We start from the raw sequence: 21,027 nt of genomic DNA on the forward strand, positions 1-21,027 counted from the left end.
GGAGGGTTGCGACATGCACGCTGTTTCTTCCCTCATTGCATCAGAAGGGAGAATAATACGCTGTGATGTGTTGATGAGAATCTGTGGCCAGATAGACAGCACCGTGTGGATGGCTAGGAGGGTGAGGATGGTGGCCAGTAGAGGAAGGATGAGTACAGCGACCAGTGAAGAAAAATGTAGGCTGCATATAATTTTCATTTTTGTGTGTATTTATATTACAGTATATTATGCTGTATTTATTTTCTATGAGTGCAATGTGTAATGTCAAATCTTTGAGGCTACTCTACCCTAAAATACTATGTTCATTTTTTTTTTTTTCAATTTTATACACAATTGTATTCTGTTAGCTAGACAAAAAACAGCACAAGACAAGACTGAAAGGTAGACATAAGGGATATTTCAATGGTCCTCTGCCATAGTGACAAAACATCTAAACATTTCGACTTGCAGTGCTTACACAATGCCAAAGGGATGAAGCATTTTGGGGGCACTGACTGTTTAAATGAGAAGGAAATTTAGTTTTGACACATGAGTGAACTGTTTTGGAAGAGGTATGAGCTTTTGCAGGTGAACCATGGTGTTGTGCCGAACCATCCAGGTTATTTTGACAAAAGCACCAAGAGTGTTGAGAACGTCCGTCTGTTTCAAGAAATGAGCCAAAGCAGTTGAGAAGGATATTTGCCATTTTTGTGGCACTGACGCTTTATATGGGAAAGGAATTTAGTTTTGAAGCATGAGTGAACAGTTTTGGGAAATATATGAGCTTTTGCAAGCAAGCTATAGTGTTGAGCTGAACTGTAAGACTGTTTTGCCAAATGATCTTAGAGTTTTGAGAATGTAATTTCTGTTTCAAGAAATGAGCCAAACCAATGGAGAAAAACTGTAATAATCATTAATGCATGCATAACATTGCGAAAAGTTAATAAGATCACCAAACTATCGGTACCGGCAGATATCAGTCTGAATAATCGGATATTGGTGGAAAATTTACTCTTGTAATAATGCAATATTCAGTATATACTGTACATTCAATACACGTTTGTGGTTTATATAGTTATTTTGATTTTTTACAAAGCAATTCAAAAGAAAAATTACTGATGAAGACTTTTCAGTGAGTCTGATGTCATATGTGACACTTGACGTGTGAAGATAACCTCTGCTGAGGTCACCAAACACTGGGCAAAATGTCCTGGGACACCAAGGTCCAAGCTCAGGTCAGTGTAATACATTACAGCAGGACTTCCTGGCTTCCTCATAGAGGAGACTTTTGAGCACAATGGTGTTAAACAGATCCAATACCCAGCTCTGTACCCAATGGATGCATTTCGTGACTGAATCTGAATCTTCCATGTAAGACATGACATCTCAATATTGTCATTTTTAAAGCCTTATTAAATTACAATTGACATGATTTGGCTTTTGGTTCATGTTTGTTAGTTTGGAAACCATATGTATGCCAGCACAAAATATAAACAAATACTAAGAGAGGAAATGGGCAACACAACTAGCAATTAGTGTCTAAACCTGGTGAAAGAATCTTGTTGCTAAAACAGAGACCTCCTGTTTCTCACGGATAAGGGAGGGCATGGTCTATATTTAGCGCGTCTGACGTAAAATTGCATTGTTTTATTTTAAGCAGATATGTAGATACAACGACAGAGACTTGATTATTGTGATATCCTCATCGTTTGATGTAGATTTGCTACTTATGTTGTGTGAAAACTTTGCTTTCCACACAGCTTTGAACATGGATGATGCCTTGCCAATATACGTGTCCAAGCATAAAATTAAAACGTTTTAGTTTAGTAGAAATATTTAGTTTTTTTACATGCATTTTTGTCATTGATTTTTCTTTAAAAAATTACATTGTTTTGGCAGAGTTAAAATTATTTTCGACTACTGTAAAGGACATAAACCCAGTATAACTCAGTGGTTGAGCATTGCATTAGTAGCACAAGAGATCATGGGTTCAAACTCAGAAAAAACACATAGGCCTACTGATTTACAAAATGCATATCTTGTAATGCACTCCAAGTCAGTTTGGATAAAACCATCTGCCAAATGCATGCATGTAAATGTAAGCCTTTATCCAGATTATGTAGTATGCATGTTAAAAGGATCCATAACATTTTCTCTTTATAGATATTTGGGTCTAATTACATGTTATGGCTCTCATTCATATTGCAAGAGCAATGTTATTCTGTTATGCACGAATGAAGGATATATCTGCATCAGGTGTGCATGACCTTGTACAACTACAGTCTGGTACTGACGTCAGTACAGAACACAACACAATAACATGTCAAGTCAGTTCCTGTGAGCTGAGGGTCACATCCACAGATCACATAAAAATAATAACCAAACCAAGCACAGAAAAAAATTGACAATATTATGGGAGTGATTTTTAAATCCTTAAACAAAATGAAAGGGAAACAGATGAATACATGAGTCGGTTAATGAACAACCTACAGAAACATGAATTTACAAATACATAAACTGCTTTTTATGGAGAACATATAATAATATGTAAACAAATAAATGTTTGCTTCATGTGCAGTGTAATGTTTGTGTAATGTTTACTACTGCCACCCTGTGGTATATTTCTGTAAGTAGACTTTCATGAATTACAGCAGTGCATTGTTTTTATGTAGTCCAACAGCCCCATCAGTAGGACACAGTTCCCAATTATGGAAACCACACCAAAATATCATACTAGATATTATCAATAAGATTGGACATTATTACAATGAATCTTTGTATGAATTAAAATTTCTAGTGTTTTGATTAACTTACATTTGAAGCAGGTCTCATTTTTAGGGGGTCATTGCAGTATCAATGGTAAAATAGCTTAAAGGTATCGTTCTTTCTGTGTTTTTGAAGCTTTGATTGTGTTTACAGAGTGCAATATAACATGTGTTCATGTTTCACGTGTAAAAAAACGCGGTATTTTTTACACAATTTACTTATCTGTATAGCGTTGTTTTCACTGTCCTCAAAACGGTGCTGATGTCTTCCTTATTTTATGAAATCCATCCTTCAGAAATACGTATTGAGTTCTAATTGTGTAGTTTGTTTAGTGTGATGTGATTCGATAGCAGCTTAGTTTGCGTTAGCTTAGCTGGCGACTGACGTAATCCTGTGGGCGGAGTTTAGTAAAAAACTGTTCTACTGACGTCATTAAAGCAGGAAGTAGAGGGCTGTAGTCCAAACCGGCAGTTCGCTGTAGGCTTTGAAAGGTGAATTCTGTTAAAGAAAATATATCGCCTGACAGTGAACTTTGAGCTTTATAATTTTACAGGTATTATTTATGCTATTATAGCAACATAACACACTAACTAGGGTTTAAAATATGGAATCAAGAAGAAAGTGACCTTTAAAAATAGCAAACCTTATATTCATATGAATTAAACATTTTCTTCATGAAAAATTTCAGTAAAATGCATTTTGTGCATGATTTGGTGAAGGATTTTGCATTTGGAAAACACTTTTATTCTTAAACAACTTACAGTTCTGTTCATTCAAAACATATACATGTTTTTAATCACCTAGTAGGCCTAGGTGTGCTCTCTGAGATCTGAACCCATGAACTTTGCATTGTTAGCTCAAATGCTTAAGGGTTACAAGAACAACATTAAAATGTTGCAGACAAGACACCTAAGGGCACCAAACCAAAAATATTTGTTACTCTAAGAGTTTTTCTCAGTCGCTTTGGAGCTTTTCTTAAATCGTTCTTAAAGTTTGGAAAATAATAATTGCATTTCTTAGAACAATTTGTACAAACTGTGCAACATCTAGGATTTCCTGCAAAAGCGTGTAACTTAAAATCCTTAATTCATCTCTCAAAAATAAATGGTTACGTCAGTAAACGTGTGAGTCCCATCAAAATGGCAAGTCCTTGTGTCATTGTTCATGAACAAAACAGTCAACATGTTTAGCCATGTTGTCAATATAACAAGAGTAATTATATGTGTCAGCCTTTTCTGATTTGAACTGTGTACTAATTCACATTTAAACATTTAATTTTCTTCTGTAAACAAATTACATTGTGATACTGGAAAAAAAAGTCAAATTATCCATATAAAATTCAACTTGTTTTTATAATTTATTTATGTCAACTATCAAGGTCAAAACTTAAAATCGTATATTGAATTGACTTGCAAAACCAAGTTGTTTCAACTTTATGCTGCAATTTTTTACAGCTAAAAATTTTCACCTAGTAATGGACATCCTGAGGTACCAGTCTGTCAGGCAGATTTCCCATCTATAATGTCTTATTCAGTGATCTACACTTCACAAATTTATTCCCCTTCATTAGTGAAAATTAAGATTCATTTGACAGCAATTTATCTATTCTGTTCACATTTACAAAAGAAAAAAAATGCTTACAGTAGCAGATAATGACACAAAGGTCAACCATTTTGCATGACGACAAGACTTGTACGATAAACTAATTCCTAAATGTTTTCAGGTGTAAAAATTTTCAACTAAGCAGCTGTAAATAGCAAACAGCAGAAAATTTAGACTCGGTTAGACAAAGTGATTGAAAAATTAATTTCTGATATAAAAAATACTCCAAAACGACTGAGAAAAACTGTAATTCACATTATTCAGGATATCATCAGTATGATTAAAATGTGACATTATTACAATGTATCACTGTGAAAGTACCTTTGTACAGTTTTTAATAATTTACGTTTGCAGCAGGGTCATTGCAGTAGCAATGGGAAAATAGCTTAAGAATAGCAAATCTTGTTTTTAAATGCCCAAAACATTTTTCTCATGAAACATTTTAGTGCAATGCACTTTGATGCAAAGAGTTTTATATATTTGGCAGATGCTTTTATAAAAAAAAAAACATACAGTACATAGGCATACATGTTTGTGTTCCCCAGAATACATCGATCAGTGTGTGTGTGTGTGTTCCCTGGGAATCGAACCCATGTCTTTTTGCATTGCTAACTTGCTAGCAAAATGATTTACCAACTCAGTTACAGGAACAATATGAAATTCTTGCAGTCAGAACCAGAAGTAGTTTAGTTTTAGATTGACAGCTGTTTGATTACAATTACAAGTACACACATACGAGTTTAAATTCATTAACATTGCTATATAACTGCGGAATACAATGCATTAAAACGACTGACAATAAATTTCTTATGTGATTATTAAATAAAACCTATGCAAAAAGTTAAAACGTGTATAATCAGTTCACATTCAAAGCACATATGTGCTTTTTGAATAGCGTGGCAAAATGTTTGCCTCTCCCATTGGTTTGTGAGAACATCCGGGTACTGCACCACAGCAACCTATGAGGCCGAAGATTCCAGTATGGCGGAGGTAAGCTGGCTAGCAGGAAAAACTATCCGATTTTAAATCGCTCGTTTTAACGATTTAGTCGGATTGTATTGGGATTCATTGATACGCTCACGTAAAGCAGAGTCACATATGTATCCACTGAAGGTTTTAGCCAAATACATGCGAAAAAGACGACGGTAGACGGGTTTAAGTGAGCAGTGATCTATTAGGATCGGATAGGCCGCCGAGTCTCATCCCCGTTAGCTCGGAGGAAAAAATAACAAACACGAAATCGTCGTCTGTAATTGATAAATTATTCGATGTAAACGTCGTTTTCACCTTTCTTTATAAGCTGGATTGTGTTGACTATATTAGTGCACATGAATATAGCGATTTGAAGTGCAGTAAAGGTTTGTTTACGGTTTTTGCAATGTTTGTAGATGACAGCATTTGTGTAGAAATGATAGTGATCTGAATTATGTCATTCATATAATTTAGTTAGTTTGTTTATATAAATATGTTTGGCTTATACGTATATATTTGTTGTGATTTTATCACACGTTGGTTGATGTTTGTAAATGCGTCCAGTTATCACTGCATTGGAATTGATGTATATTTGCAGTCCTTTTACTTCCATGTCTACTGCTTTTAATATTTATATGCAACAGATGTGAAATTATGGAGTTTAATTTGTGTCACATGATATTTTAAAACACTATAATATATTTTGCAGCATGTTATAACCCAATGCTATCTTCTTCCCTTTTTATTGCTTTGCATCTGTTTAGGCTTCCTTTGGGAGTTCGAGCCCTGGTAGGTGTCTATTATTTCATTCTTTTTAATGTATATTTTTATAATTTAAAGACTCAAAATGTGCATTACCCAGTGATAAAAGTGTCACATTATTTTTGTAATTGTTGATATGTTTTATTCATGTTTATGTCTGGTGTTTTTAATTTAACTGTTCATAATTCATTCATAGCTTAAAAACTGTCCCATCCCTGTCTGCAGTTGGCTCTTTGTCCTCAGAGGATCATGACTTTGATCCAACAGCAGAGATGTTGATTCATGAGTATGATGATGAAAGAACTTTAGATGAGGAGGAACTTTTGAATGAAGAGAAGAATTTCAGTGCAGAATTGGCAGACTTGGAGAGGGTAAACTACTTTTTGCATTCGTGATAATCCACTTTAGTAGTTGTTAATTTTGGTGCCATGAGAAAATTGTGACCCAGTCTAAAATCAATTTTTATAATATCTTTAATATCGAGTAAGGCCATGTCAAAGATTGAAATCAGCGATAGAAATCAAACTTGGATTCTCCTAATCTCAAAATTCAATTATGAGACTTTAGCCTGGATTTCACAGCAAGGGTCACAAATCACAATTTATTGAATAATAAAACATTCAGGTTTATTGACATTAATTACATGGCTCTTTGAAAAGCTTGACTCTGATTGACCAGTTGGGACATTTGCAGGTTTGTTATTAAGGAAATAATTGTCATTGAGTTATTCGAAAATAAAGCACATTTAAGGTAGTTATGCCGTTACACAGGTGTGCATTATTTTCAAATAATTCAAAGGACCAGAGTAGGAATGCATAATGATTAATCGCATTTAATCTATAGCATAATAAAAGTTTTTGTTTACATCATATATGTATGTATAAATTTAAGAAAAAAATATTTATTAAGTATATTTATGTATAATTAAATTTTTTTAAATTATAAAAATAAATTATTAAATATATATATTATATAAAATAGATAAATAAATATACAAATGTACACATTTCTTAAATATATACATGCATGTGTGTGCATTTATTTGTACGAAGTTATTATACATACACAGTTCACACACATGTATGATGTAAACAAAAACTTTTATTCTGCTATAGATTAATCGCGATTAATCGTTGTGCATCCCTATAACCAGAGTCAATTATTACTCTTATACCACGGTTACCACAGATATTGCTTTGGTGGTTATTTTAAGACATTTGACAGGTTAGGTGTGCGTTTTACAAAAAAATAATGGAGACTTTCTCAACCAATCAGAATAAAGAATTCAACAGCCCAGTGGTATAATCTAGGGATGCTATAAGATCAGAAAAGTGACCAGGTGTAAGGCCCTAGAATGACTATTGGAATATAAAAATTTTTTTTGTTAAATAATGTGAAATAAATATAATAAAATAGGACATTCTGAATGTAACTTATGCAATGGTGAGAGAATTGGCAAAATAATTAGGAAAATAAAAAAATCGGCTGAGATCTTCATTTTATTTGGCTTCGCCCAAGAATTTTCCTTTCGGTGCATCCCTAGTATAATCCAAAATAATAACTGCTCAAAACTAATAATACTCTGTAACCCAGATACTGCAAAAAAATTGAAAGTTACAGTTTAATATTACTCAAAAATTAAATATCAATTTGAGATAGTTCACTTTAAAATGAAAATTCTGTCATCATTTACTCATCCTCATGTTGTTCTAAACCTGTATGATTTTTTTTCTCTGATGAACACAAAAGAAGATATTCTGAGAAATTATAGTAAACACACAGCAGTAAGTGACCATTGACTTCCATAGTAGAAAAAAAATATTTTGGAAGTATTGTGATAAATGACTAAGAAAATGTTTTGATAAATGATGGTAAGCACACAGTTGACAGTACCCATTAAATTCTATCATATTTTCTTATTCCTACTATGGAAGTCTATGGTCACTTACTGCTTTGTGTTTACCATCATTTTTCAAAATATCTTCTTTTGTGTTCATCAGAAAAAAGAAATTCATACAGATTTAGAACAACACGAGGACGAGTAAATGATGACAGAATTTTCTTATGACATTATATTAACAAATGATTAAACCAAATAGTGTTTTTGTGAGTGACATTTGAAGTTGTTATCTTAAAATGGAAAGTAAACTAGTTTTCCTCGCAGAAGGTCTGCATTTTTAAAAATTAGCAAATAAAATATTTCAAATCAATATTTAATGTTCCTTACTTATAAATAGCCATGTAATAATAAGCGTGATAGTGTACAGGCAGCCGGTTGCTATTGTGAATCTTGCGAAAACAACCGGCTGCCTCTACATTACCCTAACTTATTGAAATGTACACATTCTGTACTGTAACCATCTTTGGATGAAGGCTCTATTACTGCCACATGACACATTTTTCTTTAACATGTACAGGAAGGAAACATGCCGATTGAGGAGTTGTTGGCTATGTATCGTTATGAAGCATCAGATAGTACAGGGGCGGGATCTAGCATTGACAGTTCTTCTGTTGAACTAGCAGATGATCTGCCTGACATGACGTTGGATAAGGTAAGCAACATGATTCAGTGCCTAGTGAGATTTTTTGTTCATACTGTTTAATGCAGTTAAGTGGCCATTTTACCGGACATGTTATTTATGTAATATACCGTAGTAAGCTCAATAAAATGACTGATTATCTTCCGATACAGGAGGAGATTGCGAAAGATCTCTTATCAGGAGATTATGAGGAGGAGACCCAGTCTTCTGCTGATGATCTGACCCCTTCTGTTACCTCACATGAAGCCACAGACTTCTTCCCTAGAACACTCAGATGTAAGAAAAACACATTTTCACTGCTTTAATAGTATAAATAGTGTTTATTAAAGGTGCAGTTTGTAAGATATTTGCAGTAAAATATCCAAAAACCACTAGGCCAATATTATACACTTTGTCCAGCTGATTACTATCAATATCTATAATGTTTTCAACTACTTGTAAATCGTGAGAATATTGCCATTCTAAACAGTGACACGGGGCAGTGCAGTCTCCTGTCAATATCCACGTGACCCTTTGTTACCACCTTTACTGACATAAAAACCACAAGACAACAGTGTCGTGGCAAATGCGGAAGTGTGCGTTAGTGCCTGTCGGGCTACGCGCTTGTTTATGGAGTAAGATTACACTTTACCGTCTGCCGCTGGTTGTGTCAGCAAAGACAGCTCCCGTAAGCGTACGGGCCAACCAAACGACCCAAGAAGAGTTTGGGACAAGACGAGAGAAAGAATGAGGATCAATATCGATGTTGCATTATCTGGATGGAGAGAGCTTCGTGACAACATTTAACTAGACAGAGATGCCGATCTTGCTTGTGTTTAACGCGACGGGTGAGTTGTTTTGATTCGTAACCCTTCAAAACTCGTATGCTATAATATCGATTACAAGATTGGTGTGTAGGCTAATCAGTGCATCTTCCCGCGGGTGATATAATGCACATCAAGAGGTATTGTACTGCAATGTAACATTCAATGGTGTCAGGTCAAAATGGTCATTTTCAGACACTTACTAATAGAGTGAAACGCAACATATATAAGACTTGATTACCTTAACCGTCAACGTGATTTCTCGTTCACATCTGATTGATGTGATGGCCATCAACGGTTGAGTTAAAGACTACAAATACCATCATTCCACGCTGCTTCAGAGCTTTATTAATCTATGCCACCTTTAAAAATATATATATATATAAGTGTTAACTTGATTTCAAAGTTCCCATTCAAATTTTCTCAATTGAATCTCTATTTAAAATGTATTGCTATATTTACAGCTAATGTGACCTATGATGGTGATAAAGAATCTGATGGGGAGGATGACGGGGTGAGCAGTGAAGATTCTAGAAAGGTTAGTAGTATCACATTACTTGTATTTACATTTTCCTCATGATACTGTAATAAGGTCCGTTTTTCGTGCATTTTAAATCGAAAACAAGCCAAGACTTTGTTGTTTCTGAAACACAGGAAATAATGGTTGGGTCCCAGTATCAAGCAGAAGTACCTGAAGGGCTCAGCTACTATAATGATGATGAAAAGGGTGAGCGTCTTATTTAAATGGATAAGTTTGACTTTTAAACTGAAATTGAAGCACTGGATTCTCTGTAAAAGTCACAGATTTTAACGTGTGTGTTTGTTGGGTTTAAAGTGTATGAGGATGAAGATCAGCTGCTGTGGTGTCCTGGTGTGCTCTCGGAATGTAAAGTGAGAAACTACCTCAGAGAGGCCATGTCAACAGATGGAAACATGGATGACTACACATCTGACCACATACAAGATAATGAAGAGGTCTCCAAGCACTCTATTATTAATAGAATAAAGAGCACCTATTTTCCGATTCACGATTTTAAATTTCCTTTGGTGTGTAAGTGTGTATTAGTACATGTTAACGATATGTAAAAGGTTATCGTCTCCATCGTAAATCTCTTTTATTGGACTACAACAAACACACGGATTGTAGGCAACAGTTTACTTCCTGGGATTGGTGATGTAGACAAGACCGACATTCTCATAATTCCTCCCGCTTTGGAATCCTTTAAAGGGATAGTTCGGCCAAAAATTATATTAAACCCATGATTTACTCACCCAGCCGCCATCTTAGTCTCGTCCGCATTCAGGATGAGAGCTTACGCAGCCTACGGAGGCTACTCTACTGCTGCTCTGTGCCCCCGCCTTCCGAATTTGTCATACGTCACTAAGAAAAGTGCGTAGACTACATTAATACTCTCTCCTGATTACAGAGGAGTCTAAGATGGCAGCGCTACCAGAAGGTAGTTATTTACGTTAATAAAGTTTTTTAAATATGGATATTTCTACAACAACACCGCGCGGATTACCCTCAGAAGACCTTTGTTTATCATCCTAGAGCCGTTTGGATTTAATTTGTGAAGGATGGACGCACTTTTTTTGGACTTGAAGGTCGTGGACCCCGTAACATTACATTTATTCAACTGAAAGATCTAAAACATTTTCTAAAATATCCGAAAATGTGTTTGTCTGAAAAACGATTGACATATGCAACTCGGACAGCTTGGGGGTGAGTAAATCATGGGTTTAATATCATTTTTGGCCGAACTATCCCTTTAAGTTAACTCCTGTTAGCCACCAAATCTTTCAAACATGGTAAGGAGCGTCACATTTTTGGCTGACGTCAGAGGTATTTAGGCCAATCACAAACTACAGATTAGCTGGCCAAATCTTTTCAAATCAGTGCATTTCAGGAAGAGAGTGAAAATGTATGGTTTGTGGAAAATAATTTGTTTTTTTAACCATAAACCACGCGAACACATTGTATTATACCAAATACAAAAATAACATTGTTTTTAGCAATGAAATAGGTGCTCTTTAATATTAAAAAATATTTTGACTGTATGCAATCTGCTTTAATGTTTACTTACATTAAAATAACCTGCTTCTTGTCTTTTTCAGGCCTTGTTTGAGCTGTTAAAATGCGATTATGACACTTGTGAGGCGCTTGCGCGACACCGCAGAAATGTGAGGATGTCGAAAGGTGAGAAGTCGTCCTGAGTTCGCTTGAAGTTTGTTGGACCTGTAATAGCTAAATGTTGACTCTGTTTTCTACTATTTGATAGAAGAGTCACCACCATGGTCAGAAGACGAATGCAGAAACTTTGAACATGCGCTGCAGATTTATGAGAAAAACTTTCATCTTATTCAGAGACATAAGGCAAGTAAAATGTATTTGATGTTGAAAAAATTTAATTGTGATTCATATTGTAATACATGGTGTAGATAATGTACGCTATTCTCATGACTTTGTTTTCGTCTGTTTCAGGTTCAGACACGGACTGTTGCAGAATGTGTGGCTTTTTATTACATGTGGAAAAAATCTGAACGGTTTGACGACTTTGCTCAACAGAACCGATTTGGCAAGAAGAAGTACAGTAGTTACCCGGGTGTGACGTAAGTCGATGCAGTGCTGTTATCAGGATCCACCTTTGTGTCTTTTTTTGAATTATTTATGTTGTTGTGGCTGTTGAGTGAAGGTGTCTTGACTTTGTCTACAGAGACCTGATGGATCGGCTGGTGGATGAAGCGGAGGGTCTTGCAATGGACAGTTCGTCCTCTGTGTGTTTAGGTGGAGCTGGAGGAAGAATCGAGGGCTCAGCAGAGCAACAGCTAGGACTGCTTAACTCCATCACTGCCAGCGATCTCACAGGTGAACTCACCACAAAAATCTGTTTTTGGCTTGAAAATATAAAGGCTTGTTGAGCTTTGTTGTAAATACAGAAATCTTTCTTAATTTAATGCAAAGTATTAATATGTATTAGAAATACTCATCCCTTTATTTTTTGTAGCCCTTAGTAACAGTGTAGCAACCGTGTGCAACGGTCCTGCAGACGTGAGCTGTTTGGACACATCTTACTTCTCCCCTCTGGAGAGTTTACACAGAGGATCCCTAAACCACGATGAACAGATGAGCTACGTCACCACAAACGGAGACGGCAGCTGTTTTAACGTGTTAGATTCTGCCTTCTACCGCTCTGACCTGAGCCAGATGAGCGTGTGCGGCACCAAAGACTGCGAACGGCCCTCCAAGAGGCTCAAGATGGGCCTCGCCGAGTCCTTTATTAACGATGTGTCAGTTTCGAACCTGGCCATGGAGTTCGAGGGCAGACGAACGCATCGCATCACGGGAACAACAATGGCGGTGTCGGTCACAGACTTCGGCAGTATAGGGGGCAGCGACCCCAACGGTTTCATAAGCTCTCACTCACGACATCACCAGCACACCGCACTTCAGTCCGACTGACTTCCTTTTGCCATTCAAATCTACAGTCACCCGCTCACTGACTATTAGTGTTTTTTTTATTATAAAATATATGAATATACTTTTTGGTCGTTTTTTGTTTTCGTAATATGACATCAGTGATGTCTTTATTGTACAGAGCTAAGAAATCTTGATTTCTCAAGAGTTTAAATAGCCATTTATTTTTCTGGTTTTCAGATATTTAATATTTTTTCGTCTACGATGATATACAGTCAAACCTAAATGCTGGAGCAGAGAGTTGTGGACTCGTACTGTAGTCATCTCAACGCCTGCATCTTACAAGATTTACTGTCCTGCAAAAAAAGTCGCTGCAGCTAGAACTGCATTCTTTTTTTGTTGTCGTTTTAAGAGTTTCCATGTATGCGTGTCTGTTTCTGAATTGGTACTTTTTCAGTGTTTACAAAACTAGAGAATGACTAATCCTTGGGAAATGTAGCATTTTGTATATCAGAAACCTGGTTTTTATTAATTGAAATGAACAAAGAGTACATACTAAAAACAAAGAGCACTTCTGGCCGCTGTGGCGTTTTCATGTATAAACCCTGCATGGCCGTTGTTCGTAAACCCTTAATGTTTTTGCAGTTTGAGTTAGGTTTAAGCTTTCTGAACTTCCAAAAAACTTTTTGTTTTTGGGTTTGATCAGATAAAAGAACAACAGGGCAAAACCCTTAGTATTATATTAGATTTTGCAGAAAGGGGCTTGATTATTTTGGATTTTGTCTCAATATTGTTCTCAAATTTTAAGTAACAACTTGGTGAACAAAGATTGAATCTTTCTGAGGTGATCATTGTTGAAAACCTGTTAGGGGGGTTGATAAGTCCTCTATAGATTGATGCTTGTTGGTTAACTATTAGGACTAAAAACCATGAGTTAGATGGTGCTATCGAGTCAGTATTAGCATAAATGAATTAATAATTGTACGTATGAAACTGTGAAGTCCCCCTGGAGGATGTAAAGCTGTTTAAATTCTATTCATTACTAATCGCAGGTGATTTTTGCAGATGCGAGTGAAAACTGTCAGACTTTGCTGGTGCTTTTAACAAGCTTCAGTGCAGATTAAACCAGTGTTAATGCTTTTTAGCTATGCATTATGTATATTTGGTAGCTGCCAGGGGTAGTGAGAAAACTTAATTGAGCTAATTCGTAAATCACTCGTTCGTTTTTCTTTGTTAAGTTTACTTTTCCCCTAATTTTGCCAAGTTTATTAATAGTCTTGTATGCATTAAGTAGATTGGACTCTTGTTTGACCTTTGCGATATTACAAGTTGATTATTATTTCATGCCAAAAAATTGATCTGCTGCTCAGCGCTCAAGTCTCAAAACCGAGTCCCTTCTGCTCTTTGCATGCAAAAATCGAATAGAATTCATTTGTAAATGCCCTGAGCTTGATTAGTGCAAAAATGATGGAAAAATATTATGGCAATAATTTGTAGATATGTAAAGATTGTTCAAAGTTGTTTTTTACTGAAAAAATGTTTGTTGCCTTTTGTTTACTGCATTAAGAGACATCAAAAGCATGCATGCCATTGGCGATTGTTTGCAAAAATACCAATACGTTGTATTTTCGAGATGCGTTGAGAAATCATTTTGTGTGGCACATCCTTTTGGACACCCTCATTTAAAACTTTAGTTTTCTGTCCACAAGTAGAAAGGTTTGCTGTGTCGAGTTTAACCTTAATACTTTATGGCTGCTATCAGTAATGTGAAGAGTATATTGAATGCACTGCAGTTGCAATTATAAGTTAAAGATTGAGTCTTATGTATCTATATAGTTATAAAAATACATGGTAAGAGTACTAGCATGTTTGAAACTGCGATGACATTAATTGGAATGGATCCATGAATATCATTATTCATTGACTGGGTTAGAGAGCACTACAGAGATCCCCGTCAGTATTCATTACGGTCATAATGCAGATTATGTTCTTTAAACAACACCAGAGAACACAACAATGTAGTACTTGGTGCTCGTATAAACGAAATTCTTTTTTATTTTTGTATTTTGTAAGTGTCTGTGTTCCTATTATTCTGTATAGCTATTAGTACTTTTATAAGTGACATGGTGAACTGCACATTTATGTTAGTTCATGTTTGCTGAGGTACAGATGGAAATGTAAAGGCAAACTAAAAGATCAGATTATACAGGTTGTTTTGGCCTATAGAAGTAACATTTTGCATTTTTAAAAATTGATATAAAAATTTGGTAAAGTGTTCTCAGTGGTTTTGGGTGTGTGTGTGTTGTATTTAATTGAGAAATTTAAATGAAATAGAGGTTTTACATTCAAACAGGAAATTTATGACCAACAAATTCTATAAATGTAAATCCATATATTACAGACAATCATAACATTTATCTCAAACAGATATCTTTATTGTTTATAAAATGTACATATAATTGTATTGCTTTTGCTTTGCTTTCTTTTGTATTTTTGTTATACATTATCAAGCTCTGGAAACATGACATTTGTGGTAATTCGGGGCAATTAAATGCTTTCTTGTTGACGTGGCCCATTTCACTTTACTATGTTTATTTGTTCCTTTCCTCTTATATGATTTATGGGCAGGAACCATGGTTTTCTTGAGCTTTTTGTATGGCATTTTGTTTCTTAATGTTTGTATCTTACGCAATGTAATTTCGTCTCGTTTGTATGTCAATGCTGAAAAGCAACAAAACTGACAACACATTTTCAAAAATTAGTAAATATTTTAATTGTTCAGATCTACAATACTTGCAGTGATTCATTTCTATCAGCATGGATTACTGGCTTTGATTTTTGTGCTTCATATACAGAATGGGTAATATGAAATGCAAGAGAAAACTACAAAAAGGTGAACAGTGGTGTATATTTAAATGGCAAAGCTCCATGTTGAAAATATAAAGCACCTCAATAAGTAAAACAACCAGTTGGGCTGTGCAATTATGTTAAATAATAATCTTTTTACAATACAATAGCTAAACATCTTTAATTTAATTAGTTTATTTGATGTGTTGTATAACATTGGTTTTGACACATTGCTTCTTATTATAAAGGAAGTTTCCAATAAGTATGCTGACTGAAAAAAAAACAGACCGCTGTTACTCTGGTCCACCACGCTGTAAGAGAAAAAAAGTTATTTAAGTTATTGTATACAAATTGTGTTTATGTTCTTAACATAAAAATATTATGAAATAGGTCTACATCCTTATAAGCCCCACAAGTTACAGAGAATAAATGATCAATTGTGACCTTGGACAACAAAACTTTAAAGGAACAGTATGTAAGAAATGTATATCAATTAATCATAAAATGGCCCTGACATGTCACTAGACATTAAGCAATCATTTTCATTTCAAATACTTATATCACTGACAACAGTGGTCCGGGAGAGGATATTGTCATTTAAAAAGAGGAGTTGCAGCCATCGACTTATGTTAATGTTGTCATTTTGTGTATTAGCCACCAGTTTTGTGATTGCTGTACCAGTTTTGGCCACAATCCTACATACTGTTTCTTTAAGTCGCATGCGTATATTTGTAGAAATAGCCAACAATACATTTTATGAGTCAAAATTATACATTTTTCTTTTATGCCAAAAATCAGTAGCATATTATGTAAAGATCATCTTACATAAAGATATTTAGTAAATTTCTTACTGTAAATATATCAAAATACTATTTTTGGATGCCATTGCTAAGGACTTCGTATAGACAACTTTAGAGGCGATTTTCTCAATATTTAGATTTTTTGCACCCTCAGATTCCAGATTTTCTAAGTCTTATCTCTTCCAAATATTGTCCTATCCTAACAAAACCATCAATGGAAAGCTTATTTATTCAACTTTCAGATTAACATTTCAATCTGACTGGTTTTGTGTTATCCTTTATATGTCAGGTGTAAATTCATAGCTCTGATCTTTCCATTTGTGATAAGCAAAAACAAACACTAACCTGGATATAATCCATTTCTTCTAACGCAAGGGTTCGTCTGCGATATTTCTGGGGAAGCTCTTTAACTACAGAAATACTATCAGGGGTTCCTAGCGGTCGGCTTATGGGTCCTGGTGGTCTGGATGGAGGTGATATTGAAGCTGCTGATGGTGGTGCAGATGAGATCTGTGGTATAGTAGCTGCAAGCACTTTCATAGCCTCTTGAACTGAAATTACAATAATAAAAAAAAATGAACTTACCGGTAAGATTAAAAGTAGCGAACTGCTACTAAGCCTGCTTGCAAAGCAGTGTACCAGAAGTAAATAAAATCACAAAATAATTTAGTAGGTACTGTATATCAACTCAACATATTTTTACTGACCATTTGGCCTAGGAATGCCCATTCTATCTGGAAACTTTATTAAAGGTGTATGAGGTCGCACAACCTGCAAATGAAATAAACTTTGTTAGTAAACTTTGTACACAAAAGATTTATTCATCAGAATAAAACACATTTTGAATATTCAAAGAAATGCATTTTACTGTATAATTAAATACGGATTAATCTAATGCTGACATGACATGGGTTTACAAAAAAATAAAATAAAGAAAGAGCTGTAAGAGAACTTGGTGTGTCCACAAGGACAAGCAACACATCAGTTGATTTAATGCGTCAGGCATAGAAACAATACGCATGAGAAAACTTTCCGCCATGTATGCAATAAAGGTGACAACAGTTTTAAAAGTGATATTAAAGGAACGAGATGTCAAAACCAGACAATCTACGGATATTTACCTGCACGACCCGACTGGCAGCTGCCATCTTGCCACTCACTTTGCTTCCCATGACACCCGAGCACTTCCGGTTAAGAAACACAAACACGCCCACAAATCAGTACATTAACCAGCACACCAGAGGACGCTGTTGACATTACCTTAACTTAAAAGGACAAACGAAACCAGCAAATGCTTTTAGACTTGGCAAAATGTTCGGGCATGCAGGTACAATTATAAGGGTTAATTACATTAACATATATCATATTAAAATACAGTAGTATTCAGTCTTAGTATTTAATCCCGAAAACAGTGTGAGTCTGGTGCAGAAAGCTTCCACATTAGTCGCTGATCAAGCGTACTGAATGAACTTGACATTGGCGTACATACATACGCGAATTCATGAAGGATGAATTAGATATTACTTTAGAAAAACTATCCCCTATAACAATAAGGTTAAAGCAGTCACTCCATAAACATTATAGTTCTGCCTTTAACAATTACGCTATAATGAACATCTATAAAGTCAAATTCACCTATAAAGACAATAAATATTCGTTCTTACCAACAGCATTCTATTTTGCTATGTAATATTACCTTATTTTCCCATTTTGACCTCCGAAACACAGACTCTCAATGTACTGATAGTGGGCGTGGTTTCATGAATCTAAGTGTCACGTGACTGTCGCGTTGACTCGCGTAACCTCGCGACTTCCTGGCGGCAGTTTCAGAGCTTCTAGACGAGACGTTTGAATCGCAAACATTATATCACAACTAAACATTTATAAACAAAAAATCACAAGCTCAAGGTAAGTCAAACGAGTTCTTTACCGTAGTTTATATAGAGATGAATGCATTAACTGCACAGTCACTTCTGCGAACGGTCGTGGTGTTTTGAAATTTACTCCACAGTTCGTTTGGGATTTCAGAGAAATTTTTAAAATATTATGTTATTAGATTTAAATACATATTTTGTCAATTGTGCACAACAATCACGAAATCAAACGTGTTGTCAGTGTTATGGAATTGAACGTTTGTTTATTATCAGTTCTGATTAGAAAACGTCATTACCTATAAACACATACAAAAACATACGTATAAGAACAATGTTAAATGTTTTTAGCTTTTTAAATATATTAGGATCTTTCAGACCCAAACAGAACATTTATGAGTAAACGAGTACAGTAGATATTAAAAAAATAAAAAATATATATATATATCACATATGGATAAAAGTACTTGTGTTTTTGCTGCACAGACACACAAAGATGAGTTCAGATAATGACGGGCTTTCTTCAGATGTTGATCCTGTGGCAACAACTAGCAACCAACCAGAACCATCAGCTATTGAGGGGGTGACACCCACACGTTTATTAAAGTAAATTACCATCCTTTCTGTATTTATGTGTGTATAGACCCTTTTACAGCTCACGTGATCAAATAGCCTGCGCGCGCATTTGGGCAACAGAAGTGGTGTTATTCCCCATTGGTTCTAACGTGGTAGCAACTCAGAAAGTTTATTAAAACGGTTTCTCAACATCAAAATGTCCAGTTGTTGCGTTTGGTTGCACTAATATAATATACTAATATACGTATATATGTATCTGTCAACTTTATTTTTGGCCATCTGCTAACGTCTTTTATCCACTCCACTATAGTACACGGATCTGGTAGCTGTGTTAAAAATGTTGATAAAGTCAACTTTTTTAAAATAACTTACTGTTTGTGTTGCTTCACTGTTGATTCTTACGATACTTCCGTTGCCTAAATGCGCGCGCATACGCTGCCACGTCATCATTGTGTACAAACAGTAAAAGGGTCTATACAATTTCCCTCTTACATGGATCCATGGACAGAGAATTTGCATTGTAATATTATTTACCTGTTTCATGTGTTGCTTTTTTCCTTAAGAATGAAAGAAATAATGGAAAACCAATGTTTTGAGATGAATGTTAAAGTCAGCATGGGTAAGCTCCTATTTGTCTGTGTTGAAACAGAACACTTGTTGACATTAACCACTGCATGTTTACCTGATACTAACTGTAGCTTCTTATACTTAGGAAGACACAAGGGATCATGTGAAGATGCAGATCTGTAAGTACTTGGATGTGCATGCGCATGCTGTAATGGTTGAGTTATGATCTAACTTTGTTTTCTTTCAACCATTTACAGATCCAAATATGAAAGTGAAATAGAGCAGGCAAGGCTCTCACACTTCAATAAAACACTGGTATTAAACAGGTAACCACCATCCAGTAATCCTGTGAATCTTTGTTATTGTCTATTTCCTTACTTTAAAAATGTTTGTCTGTGTTCAAGAATGCAGATTTGGAATGCCGTCATTGACAAGATCATTCAGAATGACGAAGATGCTCAGTAAGTGAAGGCTTATGCGTTACATTTATGTTTCAAATCTGATATACTCCCAGTAATATGACATTTTGTCAAATAGGCCACTGAAGGCATTGACTGATGAGAACACAGAGCTATGTGAACAGACCCTGAAGATTTTAAAGGTGGGATATTCACTACTCTGCCATAAAGCATACTTGAGAATGTTGTCTTACATTTTTAAATACCTCACTAAGTAACATGTATAGCCATTATACTAATTTAACACAACTTATGCCCTTTTTCAGGAAACACGAGAACTTCAGGACCAGATTATAGATCTCCAAAAGGAAAGACTTGGTACACACTGTTTTGGGATGTTGAAATAATTGTAACTTTGGAGCAGTGAAAAAAATGCAGGACAATCTCAAACCTAGAATTTGAATTAAACAATATACTATATAAACTATATAATGTAGTGCTGTTGGTTAGTAGCCTTATTTTTCTGAGGTTTAATGAAACAGAATTTATGATAACGAATTTTAAAACTAATGCAGGAATGCATAGTATTCTTAGTATGCTAATAAACTGTACTTCATCCGTATCTTAGAACTTAAAGGACAGATAAAGAAAAAAATGCAAGAGATAAACGAGTGGAAACAGGTGAAGGAGAATCAAGGAGAAGTACAGCAGAGAGCCAAAGAACGAGCTGAAGCTGTGCTGGAGAAGTATCAGAAGGTCACCACCATTTTACAAAATGTGCTGCGGGTATGTGCCTTCTCAAAGCTTGGGTATTAGCGACCTCATGCATTTAAAATCAAGTTTGTTTGTCATAAAACAACTTGCATGTTTTCAGGGAATTATACTTGCCAGTAAAGTGAACTGGAGAGATGACCCTAAATTAAAAGACATCGCGATGGGACTGGAAAACATACCTAACTGAAGAGGACCTATTTCAACAGTTCTCCTGTCATTGTAAATACTGTGTGTATAATGTCAATATGGGATAAAACTTGCTGTTTATTGTTCCAAGGTCATTCAAAAATGTTCATTGTTGTTTTCTGGGCATTTTTTATTTGTCTAATAAAGTTTTGTTTTATGAACTTGAGAA

At 35.2% G+C, this 21,027-nt stretch overlaps 3 protein-coding genes across 8 annotated transcripts; 2 read left to right on the forward strand and 1 right to left on the reverse strand.

The window, feature by feature from the left end:
* Nucleotides 1–1,189: 1,189 nt before the first annotated feature.
* Nucleotides 1,190–15,623, forward strand: mier3b (mesoderm induction early response 1, family member 3 b). Of its 5 annotated transcripts, none has more exons than XM_073816208.1 (13): nt 1,190–1,214; nt 6,084–6,108; nt 6,307–6,452; nt 8,499–8,633; nt 8,774–8,897; nt 9,889–9,962; nt 10,079–10,151; nt 10,260–10,399; nt 11,540–11,621; nt 11,704–11,798; nt 11,907–12,034; nt 12,139–12,290; nt 12,430–15,623. In XM_073816208.1, exons 3-13 carry the CDS (start codon nt 6,354–6,356, stop codon nt 12,882–12,884), a joined length of 1,557 nt encoding a protein of 518 aa, XP_073672309.1. In that variant the 5' UTR covers nt 1,190–1,214; nt 6,084–6,108; nt 6,307–6,353; the 3' UTR covers nt 12,885–15,623. The 5 variants fall into 5 exon arrangements, with proteins under 5 accessions (XP_073672309.1, XP_065102731.1, XP_065102732.1 ...); XM_065246659.1 differs by lacking the exon at nt 1,190–1,214 and adding an exon at nt 5,308–5,337; XM_065246660.1 differs by lacking the exon at nt 1,190–1,214 and adding an exon at nt 5,322–5,337 and having other exon boundaries at nt 6,278–6,452.
* kgd4 (alpha-ketoglutarate dehydrogenase subunit 4) lies at nt 15,588–18,263 on the reverse strand. Of its 2 annotated transcripts, none has more exons than XM_065246664.1 (5): nt 18,183–18,263; nt 17,608–17,751; nt 17,194–17,257; nt 16,832–17,037; nt 15,588–15,997 (listed from the first exon to the last, which is right to left on the reverse strand). In XM_065246664.1, exons 2-5 carry the CDS (start codon nt 17,656–17,658, stop codon nt 15,980–15,982), a joined length of 339 nt encoding a protein of 112 aa, XP_065102736.1. In that variant the 5' UTR covers nt 17,659–17,751; nt 18,183–18,263; the 3' UTR covers nt 15,588–15,979. The 2 variants fall into 2 exon arrangements, with proteins under 2 accessions (XP_065102736.1, XP_065102735.1); XM_065246663.1 differs by having other exon boundaries at nt 17,608–17,670; nt 18,183–18,257.
* On the forward strand, nt 18,263–20,991 carry cenph (centromere protein H). The gene is made up of 10 exons (XM_065246662.2): nt 18,263–18,394; nt 18,844–18,963; nt 19,497–19,552; nt 19,646–19,679; nt 19,758–19,826; nt 19,905–19,961; nt 20,038–20,101; nt 20,225–20,276; nt 20,527–20,684; nt 20,773–20,991. The coding sequence occupies exons 2-10, from the start codon at nt 18,854–18,856 to the stop codon at nt 20,857–20,859; spliced, it is 687 nt and encodes a 228-aa protein (XP_065102734.1). The 5' UTR covers nt 18,263–18,394; nt 18,844–18,853; the 3' UTR covers nt 20,860–20,991.
* The last annotated feature ends 36 nt before the right edge of the window (nt 20,992–21,027 follow it).

The sequence above is a fragment of the Paramisgurnus dabryanus genome, chromosome 11, assembly GCF_030506205.2.
Source record: "Paramisgurnus dabryanus chromosome 11, PD_genome_1.1, whole genome shotgun sequence".
Classification (NCBI taxonomy): Eukaryota; Metazoa; Chordata; class Actinopteri; order Cypriniformes; family Cobitidae; genus Paramisgurnus; species Paramisgurnus dabryanus.

Coding starts and splice junctions, on each gene's coding strand:
- mier3b (XM_065246659.1), top strand. Junction 6,453..8,498: donor AATTGGCAGACTTGGAGAGG/GTAAACTACTTT, acceptor TAACATGTACAG/GAAGGAAACATGCCGATTGA. Junction 10,400..11,539: donor ACATACAAGATAATGAAGAG/GTCTCCAAGCAC, acceptor TGTCTTTTTCAG/GCCTTGTTTGAGCTGTTAAA.
- kgd4 (XM_065246664.1), bottom strand. CDS start 17,658: ATGGGAAGCAAAGTGAGTGGCAAGATGGCAGCTGCCAGTCGGGTCGTG. Junction 17,258..17,607: donor CTGCCAGTCGGGTCGTGCAG/GTAAATATCCGT, acceptor TTTCATTTGCAG/GTTGTGCGACCTCATACACC. Junction 17,038..17,193: donor GGGCATTCCTAGGCCAAATG/GTCAGTAAAAAT, acceptor TTGTAATTTCAG/TTCAAGAGGCTATGAAAGTG.
- cenph (XM_065246662.2), top strand. CDS start 18,854: ATGAGTTCAGATAATGACGGGCTTTCTTCAGATGTTGATCCTGTGGCA. Junction 20,277..20,526: donor TCTCCAAAAGGAAAGACTTG/GTACACACTGTT, acceptor TCCGTATCTTAG/AACTTAAAGGACAGATAAAG. Junction 20,685..20,772: donor TTTTACAAAATGTGCTGCGG/GTATGTGCCTTC, acceptor GCATGTTTTCAG/GGAATTATACTTGCCAGTAA.